Source organism: Notolabrus celidotus, chromosome 17, assembly GCF_009762535.1.
Source record: "Notolabrus celidotus isolate fNotCel1 chromosome 17, fNotCel1.pri, whole genome shotgun sequence".
In the NCBI taxonomy this organism is placed as follows: Eukaryota; Metazoa; Chordata; class Actinopteri; order Labriformes; family Labridae; genus Notolabrus; species Notolabrus celidotus.
Genome location: NC_048288.1, coordinates 31,885,486 through 31,895,012, shown reverse-complemented (window position 1 = coordinate 31,895,012; position 9,527 = coordinate 31,885,486). Strand labels below are relative to the sequence as shown.

The 9,527-nt window shown below is 42.8% G+C and overlaps 1 protein-coding gene across 1 annotated transcript; it reads left to right on the top strand.

Annotated features, from left to right (window-relative positions):
* Positions 1 to 1,206: 1,206 nt before the first annotated feature.
* Positions 1,207 to 8,636, top strand: riok3 (RIO kinase 3 (yeast)). The gene is made up of 11 exons (XM_034706877.1): positions 1,207 to 1,564; positions 5,204 to 5,316; positions 5,429 to 5,574; positions 5,655 to 5,762; positions 5,860 to 5,969; positions 6,072 to 6,215; positions 6,325 to 6,452; positions 7,577 to 7,759; positions 7,852 to 8,011; positions 8,126 to 8,206; positions 8,512 to 8,636. Exons 1-11 carry the CDS (start codon positions 1,529 to 1,531, stop codon positions 8,614 to 8,616), a joined length of 1,314 nt encoding a protein of 437 aa, XP_034562768.1. The 5' UTR covers positions 1,207 to 1,528; the 3' UTR covers positions 8,617 to 8,636.
* The last annotated feature ends 891 nt before the right edge of the window (positions 8,637 to 9,527 follow it).

Below are 9,527 nucleotides of genomic sequence, written 5' to 3'. Positions count from 1 at the left end.
ACAGCAGCTGACGGGCATGCGCGTTCACCAGTCAACCTGGACAGATTGTAGGTTGTGCGCGCGCACAATATGGAATGTACGCGCACGCGGGGACATGTTACAGTAATAAACATTTAGGCCACAGGAATTTATCTCATTGAAATGTTTCAGTAAAAGAGACTGTGATATTAATTATTGATTTTTATAAAGGTCTTGACGTCACAGTTATTTATATTTCTCATTTTTAGCTTTTCTTAGCAAACATACATTTTAATTTTTATTAAGTTAAAAATTAAGTGTTGAAGTTTTTAAGTTAATTATGTATCAGATATTCATATATTTTTTTATCTTTGTTTTCTTATTATTATTATTATTATCATTATCATTATTATTGCTGTTGTTGTTGTTGTTGTTTCTGTTGTTGTTGTTGTTTTGAATCAAAGACAAAGACTTTTTTATTTTCCACTGCCTTCCAATTTTAGCTTATTTTAACTCACTCTAAATGCAAATTTTAATTGTATTTTTAATACTTTTCTAATTTTCCTTTTCTTTTCTGTGTTTTACTATATTTGTCATTTTAATTGTGCTCTTTTGTGCTTGTCTGAATGTTTTAATGTAAAGCACATTGAGTTGCCCTCTTGTATGAAATGAAGCCTTGCCTTTATTATTATTAATTATTTATTTTTCATAAAAGAAGATATATCGTTTAAATGTTTTAATAAGATAAGATAAGATATTACTTTATTGATCCCCCCGGGGGGAAATTCAGTTGTTACAGCAACCCAGACATAAGTACAATCGAGAAAGAAGTTTCAATAAATAAAAATAAAATAAAATAAGTAAAAATAAAAATAGATAAATAAAGCTAGAATACAATTTAGATATATACAATGTTACAAATGGAATTTAAATTAAATAGAAGTAATTACAGGCAGTATTAAAAAATTCTCAGTAGTGACAGGTTGACATGGTTTAATTATGGATGGTAATTACAAATTAAGCAATAGATAAAAAATAATACAGGAATGCAATATGACCATGAGTTGTAGTTAGAATAATAATGTAATATAACATAATATAATATATAAATAAATAATAAATAAGGTATCGTCCTGACATGTTATAAGCAAAAGCAGTACACCTTTTTCTCGTTATTGCCCCCTGCTCATGTTATTACTGACCTTTATTATTCCAATAAATAAACAATGGGAGGGCTTTAACTTTGAAGGCGTTCCTCAGGCTCCTTGCGTGATGACGTTCTTCCGGTTGTGCTAAGGTTCACTCACTCAGCTGAGACTCTCCTCTCTGAAAGCTTCTCTACCTTCTAACCTCCTGGTTATTTTAAAAACAGACCTTACAGCTTTTTAAATCTCTCTTTTAGATTCTCTGAATCTCAGACAAACCTTTCCTGCTCGTGTCACTTCGGGTGAAGTCGGTTTTGACTCGTTTTTGTCGTTCAGTCTGCCCTCACTTCGTGCTAACGTTAGCTCAGCTGTTAGCCACCATTCACTCCTCAAGGAAAGGAACGATTAACCTTTAATATAAAGTCATGGATCAAACAGGAGTCACGGCTCAGACCCCGAAGGTAAGGAGATCTGTGTGTTCTGTGTTTAATGTCTGACTGATGAACCGGTTCATCATCTCAGCCTGTCAGCCTGTTGTTATCGAACATGGCCTCAGTGACAGGTTCTCCTTAAAAGGCTGAAGACAGCTCTCAGTGAGGGGACAGGGAGCTCTAACCAGCTGCTGTCTGTGTCCCCTCACCTTTAACTCATTATCATGTTATTAATATAATTATTATCATCATTATAAGAGTTAAACAGGAAACAAAGACCCTCAGGGGACTGTTTCTCATGATTACGTCACTCCAGCCATTAAAGAAGACAAATATATCTTTATTAATAATTTAACTTTAATATTAATCTCATCTGAAGCCTCATGAGTCATTAAATCACAGGGCAATGTTCATTAAACACACATAAAGATGACGTCATGAGATGAGCTAATGCTGTCTTTATGGATCCGGGGGGCGTGGCCCACATGCAACGTCACACGTGGGCGTGGTCAAGCAGAGGCATGTCCTAACTTGTCCAGGCAGCAGTTATTACTCATGTGTGTTTTAATTACTCTTTAATGAGTCATGATGATCGATTAATCGATTAACCTTGGGGTCAATTCGACCCCATAATGATTAAACATCATATTTTATGACTTTTCTTAATTTAATGGGGACAACTGGGAAAACATAGAATGTGTGATATGTTCTATGTTCCCTGGTTTAGCTGTAGAAAATATAAGAAGTTTTATCATTTACACATTTGTTTAGGTTGTTTTGGATGGTATTGAGGTCACTATAACATACATTTTAATAACCTAGAACAGCCTCCCTCTACCTTCAGATGGAGGTATAATATTTCAGCCACCATGTCTCTTCATTCATTCAATGAGTCCTGTGTCATGTGTTCTGATAACATAGAAACAAGGCGATGAGAGCGTGACAGACTCACAGCAGTCTGATGTTCTGTTTTATAATAAAGTCCTTCTGAATGTTTTAAATTATGTTTATGCTTCAAATATATTTTATTTAAAGGTTATTTAGACAACAATGAAACATAAAGTACCTGACACATACACCTGGGTAACAATCAGTTTCTGGAGGGTTAAATTACTGGGGTCAAATTGACCCCATAGATAAAAGATGTTAGTAAATTTAAGGGTAACAGGAGGGTATTATATCTATCATTTAATAGATATAATATCAAGTAATTAATGCGACAGTTATCTCTTCTTTAAAATGTTTTTTTATTTTTCTACTCTTGAAATGCAGTAAATTAAATGTTAAAAACTTCTGTAATGACATAATAATATCCCAGATAACAGAAGAAAACATGAGAGCCAGTAAGTGTGTCATATTTAGAAGTGTAAGTGTTCTTTAGAGCAGGGGTTCCCAAAGTGTGGGTCAGGACCATAGACTGTATAAAAAAAAATATGGACGTAGTATCCGTGACGTCACCCATCTGTTTCTGAACGCTGTTTTGAGACCAATCGGCTGCGGCAGCCATATTGCTTCTGTGGAGCCAGTGTGACGTAAAGAGGCGGGCTTTGAGCCTCCTAGCCAACAGCTGCAGTGTTCCTGCAGGCAGCTGTGCCTCTCATTGGAAGACTAGTAATCTCAATATCTTCGAAATTGCCGAATTAGAAAAAAATTCACCCCCCTCACAGTGAGAGGACATCGAGAAATTAGCTATTCAGACTACACTCGTCTGAGCCAAAACGGCTTGGCCCTACAACGCTAATCTCTCTAATGGCACACACTGTACGGGGGGTGATTTTTTTTCTAACGTGACGGTTAAGAAGATATTAAGATTATGAGTTTTGCCCAAATAAGGACATGACTGACGTGAATCCCGGTCGGGAACACACAGCAATTGGCTAAGAGACTCACACTACGTCACACTCTGCCTAGTTGAGTTCCGCATTTCCAATATGGCTGCTGCCGTCGATTTGCTTCAAAACAGCTCTCAGGAACAGATGGGTGACGTCACGGATACTACGTCCATATTTTTTACAGTCTATGGTCGGGACCAAGCGTGCCGGATACGGCCCTGGTGGTGAGGCTTTCAGCAGTGTGTCTGCCCCCTGGTGGCTGGCTGCAGTATAGGTCAAAAAATCCGTCTCCCCCATTCATTTGAATGGGGGAGCAGTCAAACTTTAAAAAATAAATACACGTCGTACGAATGTTTCTCCCCTCCGTATGCTGTGGTGATATGTAGTCAGTATTTGACTGTTTTGTGTTCAAGGACTCTTTTTTTCTGCAAAGTTTCTTCTTCGTTGGTTATTAGAGTTTAAAAAACAGGGTTTTACTTCCTGTTTGATTCACAGCCGCCGTGGAGTGAAACTTCAAAGGACACACAGCGTCTTGTGATGTCACGCTGTAGGGCGGAGCTTGTTACAGTGGCTTCACAGGCTCTGGCTGCACAATGGCGGCGCCCAGGAGAGGGGTTTTTTGGCTTCAGAACTGTACAACAGGAAGAGGCGGAGCAATGCCGTCCATTTGTATTTACAGTCTATGGTCGGGACCCCCTGTGGGGACGTGAGATGTCTTCCAGGATTATTATATTTTTGAAGTTATCTAAAAATACTTATTATTATTATTTATTTTAATTTATTTACCTTGTTTTCTTATGTTTATCTTCCTTTTTGTTTGTACTGTTGATTATTATTTTTGTAATTATTATATTTTTTGTAATTCATGTTTTCTTCTCTTTGTTAGTTTTGTATTTTTTTTTTTTTGCGATACATTTTTTATTCAAATTTTTTTACAACAGAGAAATCCAAAAACCAAAAACAAAGTTTACACAAACAACAAAAAGAAGAAGAGTGAAGGAGAGAGGGATCATGTCTGTAGCTGATGTCAGATGAAGGATAAGGAAGCAGAGACCAAAAGAAACAGGAAATACATTTCTCTCTGTAGGATCGCCGAGCATCACAAACAAAGGGAGGCAGAAGAAAATTAGAATAAAAAAATAATCCAGATTGTCCAGGTTTTGTATTCCTTATATATCATTTTTTAACTTGTGGTGATCAAAGAAATACTGAAAAAATACCACAACAAAAATTGAATGACAAAAGTGATCTAAAAATAGTAAATTTTACACATTATAGTCAAAAATATAGTCAAAAGCAGTTTCTAACCTTGAAATAAAACCTTGAAAATAGAAAGTGTAATGAGTGTTCTGCCTTTCTTTGTTTCAGATGACTCCTAAGTTTAGAATTAGAGAACAGTTAATGATCTAAAGCATCAGAAGCAGCAGGTTCATTCATAACACACAGGAAACACAGACACATGCTCATATAGGGAGGGTCACTTTCTGCAGACCAGCTAAATGAAGACATATTAAATCACTCTTGAGGGACAGGGGGGGGTCATGGGCTGAAAAGTTTGGGAACCCCTGCTGTAATGGAACGTTTGGTGCTGCACTTCAAGCTGCAGTGTAATAGAAGAAGAAGAGATGTGTGTAGATACCTGAGGGGACGTAGAAGTGTGTCACTCTGTTATGAATCATGCCTCACACACAATGACTAAAATATATCACAAAAAAGTTCCAAGGATCAAGCTCAGCACCGTGTTTGGTGCTTCAAGAGACGTTCAATGACCTTCTTTAAACGCCTGCTCAAGAGGTTCAAAAGTCAGGATCATAACCTGTTTGTCTCTGTGTTTCAGAGTCCGTGGGGTTCGGTGGCCCCGGCGGCTCCGTCCTGCTCTCTAGCCGACGTGATGAGCGAGCAGCTGGCCAAACAGCTGGACGATGAGAACAACAAGTTCCCGACGCCCGAGTACGTCCTGACCCGTCTGCCTCTCTGTCTTCATTCCTCTGTTCCTGTTCTTTCACTTCCTGTTGGTTCAGTTCCACGTTAAAACACGACTCTGTCTCTGTGTTCCTTTCAGTCCGGCAGCAGACCTGCTCCTCACAGACGAAGCCTCCGAGACCACCAGCGACCTGATGCTCGCCCAGATGCTGCAGATGCAGTTTGACCGCGAGTTCGACGACCAGCTCCGCCGCGAGGAGAAGAAGTTCAACGGAGACAGCAAAGGTAGGAAGCACCGCCGCGGTGTGACGTTAAGAGATTTAAAGTACTGTTATCACACTGACACGACTCCTCTTCATGTGCAGTGTCCATCTCCTTTGAGAACTACCGCATGGTCCACCCGTACGAGGACAGCGACAGCTCTGAGGACGAGGTGGACTGGCAGGACACCAAACACGACCCCTACAAAGCAGGTAACATCCACACCTGAGAGGAGACGCCTTAATCTCAGAACTTCAGACTTAAATCAGGATTCATCCTCAAATACTCGAACTCTGTTCCTCCGTCCAGATAAGCCCCAGACCACGCCCAGGAGAGGCTTCACCGGCAAGGGCAAGAACATCACCACCAAGCACGACGAGGTGATGTGTGGCCGCAAGAACACATCCCGCATGGACAACGTAAGACCGCTTTACAGCGTGTGACCCTCAAAACCACGAGATTTTAATTTAGCTGACTAAATACTTCTGAAATCTTCTCATCGTCCTCTCCTCCTCCTCCAGTTCGCCCCCGAGGTGCACGTGGGGGACGGGCTTGGCATGGACCTGAAGCTGTCCAACCAGGTCTTCAACTCTCTGAAGCAGCACTGCCACAGCGAGCAGAGACGCAGCGCCCGGCTGCACGAGAAGAAGGAGCACTCCACCGCCGTACGTACACACACACACACACACACACACACACACACGGGCGACCTCAGGGAATCAAACGTGCTCGTGAATCGTTCCTCCGTCTGATTTTAAACTCTTGTCTCTGCAGGAACAAGCCGTGGACCCTCGCACTCGTCTGCTCATGTACAAGATGGTGAACGCCGGCGTGCTGGAGAACATTAACGGGTGCATCAGCACCGGGAAAGAGTCGGTGGTGTTTCACGCTAACGGAGGAAGGTGGGTGGATGTTGCCTTCAGGGTCTGACTGATGAAACTGTGAAGGGGTGTTGATCCCCGACTGACGGGTACAGGCTGAAGTCTAGAACGGGTTGGAAGAGGTTTAAAGGTGACATATCATGCAGAATGGACTTTTTAATGGTTCTCTCCCTGAAATCTGTGTCCCTGTCTACAAACCCCCTGAAAAGTCAAAGACTCCATTCTGCCCCTGTTCTGATTTCTCCACCTTTCTGTAAATGTGTGCTGAAACCAGCCGCTTCAGTTTTCAGTGTTTTTCATACGTCACAACGCCATCCGGTCTGTAACAGGAAGTCAGAGCTCGGAGCTTGTTCAGCCCATAGACTGTATAAAATACAACTCAACCCCTCCTCCGTTTTTCATTACCTGCACACATGTGTGCTAACAAGGAGCTTAGGAGGGAGGCATGCTAGTTGTAGGCTGTCTTAATAAACACAAAGGTCGCTTTGACTCCCCACGTCTGCAGATTTGAAGATCTAGTGGATGAGTTTTAGTTTTCGTGGAAAAGTGCTAGCGCTAGTTAGCATAGCCACATAGCTACATGTTGGTAGCTGTGTACCAAGACACACGTCGACATGCTGACAAATAAAACAACAAGAAACACTAAATCTGTGACCAATGGTTCAGAAAGGTCCTGCTGCAGGCGCCTCTCCGTCAGGATCAGATTCTGGATCAGATTCAGAGGGTTGAAGTAACGCGGGTCTGTGAGCAGCCGTGTATATTCAGCCAACATGTAAACATTAGATCAACGTGCTGGACAGCCGAGGAGGCCACACCCACTTCCTGAGGGGGCGTGGTCAGAGAGAAAACAGACTGTTCTGAGGAGGGCTGAAGAAGAGGGGTTTTCAGGCAGACCAGAATCTGATTTCAAAGTGTTTTTTTGAGCATAAACTTTAAAGACATGTTTTGGGGACCTCTTAGACCAATATATGTTGATGAAAAAAGTGTGATATGTCACCTTTAAAGAGTCAGACCGTCTCTGTAAGGAAGCTTTAAATTTGGACCGTCTGGACCCTGAGGAAGACCATGAAGCACAAAGACTGGAGGTCCAGCAAGAGTCTCCTGTTACAGCTGTTCACGTGTGTGTGTGTGTGTGTGTGTTTCAGTCTGGAGGAGCAGCCGGTCCCTGACGAGGTGGTGCTGAAGGTGTTCAAGACGACCCTCAACGAGTTCAAGAACAGAGACCGCTACATCAAAGACGACTACCGCTTCATCGACCGCTTCAGCAAGCTGAACCCACGTAAAGTGATCCGGCTGTGGGCCGAGAAGGAGATGCACAACCTGTGCAGGTGAGCACGCCGTGCACCTCTGTGGACCAGCTGCTGCTGTCACCTCTCTTTAAAGGAAGAGTCCACGTTACCATGTGTGTGTGTGTGTTCAGGATGAATAAGGCAGGGATCCCCTGTCCCGAGGTGGTGCTGCTGAAGAAACACATCCTGGTGATGTCGTTCATCGGGAAGGATCACGTTCCTGCTCCCAAACTGAAGGACGTCACGCTGAGCTCTGAGGACATGAAGAACGCCTTCTACCAGGTCCTAAACGTGAGTACGAGGAGCGGCTCGAGGAGCGGCCCCGTCTGCTGCAGGCGAGCTCACTTTGTTAACGTGGTATCAGAGCAGGTGTTGATTCGTGTGTGTGTGTGTGTGTGTGTGCAGATGATGCAGCTGCTGTATCAGGAGTGTAACCTGGTTCATGCTGATCTCAGTGAATACAACATGCTGTGGCACGAAGGAAAGGTACGTCTGTGTGTCGTTCATCCTTTCTCTCTCTTTGTTGTTTTTATTCTTTCTCTCCATCTTCTGTTTTCTGTCCTCCTACCTCTCGTTGTCTCTCTCTCACTCTCCTCCTCCTCTTCTTTCTTTTTTAAGCTTCTGCCCGGTTTGCTTGAAAATCAGACGCCCACATGGTGTCGTAATGTTTCTGTCTTTCTGTGTCTGTGTGTGTGTGTGTGTGTGTGTGTGTGTGTGTGTGTGTGTGTGTGTGTGTGTGTGTGTGTGTGTGTGTGTGTGTGTGTGTGTGTGTGTGTGTGTGTGTGTTGTAGGTGTGGTTGATAGATGTCAGTCAGTCCGTCGAGCCAACCCACCCTCACGGTCTGGAGTTCCTCTTCAGAGACTGCAGGAACGTTTCGACTGTAAGTACAGTTTAAAGTTCTGTTTTGGGCATTTTTTACCTTTTATACAGGAGCACCTCACCCAGAACTACTCCACCAGGAACTATATGGTTACTGTGGCCCTTATAGGTGCATTATGACCAAGAGTTCTGGGGTCTTTCAGCCCCCAGAACTACTTTACCGGAACTAAATGGTCCCTGTTGCTCTTTGTAGTCTGAGTTTCCACCGCGGACTGAAGTCCTGTACAGATTATTCAATTCAGGCCATGACGTATGGAGAAAAAAAACACAACTGCACTACACCCCCTGACCAGCAGAGGGCAGTAAGACAAAGATGACACCATAGAAGGAGACAGACAGGCTGACATCATCGTGTTAGCCTGTTAGCATGAAGGAGATTTCTCTTGTGCTGTTTTAGATCATACTTTATTACAGATGGATTCATTGAATCAAAGCCATGTCAGAGATGGACCGGTGTTCCAGTTTAAAGAGCGACCCTGTTAACTGGAGACTCTCAGCCGGATGCATCCCTCCTAAACGTCTTTAGACCATCATTAAATATCTGATGAGGATATTTTGAAATCTTAATAAAAACTAAACTAGTTTGCATTCCCAGGAACTCCCTCTGTGTTTCAACAGCTGTGTAAACTCCACAAACACTGACACGTTCAGCTGAAGGTCTCCAGTTTACAGGGTCACTTTCAAAACCAGAACACCGGGAGCTGACAGAGACGCATTCACACTATCAGGCTCAGAGAAGACCGATGTTCAGGAGTTATTAAACCAAGTGAATCAGGTGTGTGTGAGGTTATTGTGAAATAAAAACACTGAGGGGACTCCACCAATCAGAGACGTTCAGGCCCCGCCCCCAAGACTGCTACCCCCCCCAAGCAGGGACTTTTCAGGGGGAGATTAACTACCCAGAACTAAATTAAGACCCTGGTTCCC

What these genes read in the sequence shown, in the direction of transcription:
- riok3 (XM_034706877.1), top strand. Translation starts at nt 1,529, where the DNA reads ATGGATCAAACAGGAGTCACGGCTCAGACCCCGAAG. An exon ending in AACAAGTTCCCGACGCCCGA is followed by an intron (nt 5,317 to 5,428) that starts GTACGTCCTGAC and finishes TGTTCCTTTCAG; the next exon opens with TCCGGCAGCAGACCTGCTCC. An exon ending in GTTCAACGGAGACAGCAAAG is followed by an intron (nt 5,575 to 5,654) that starts GTAGGAAGCACC and finishes CTTCATGTGCAG; the next exon opens with TGTCCATCTCCTTTGAGAAC.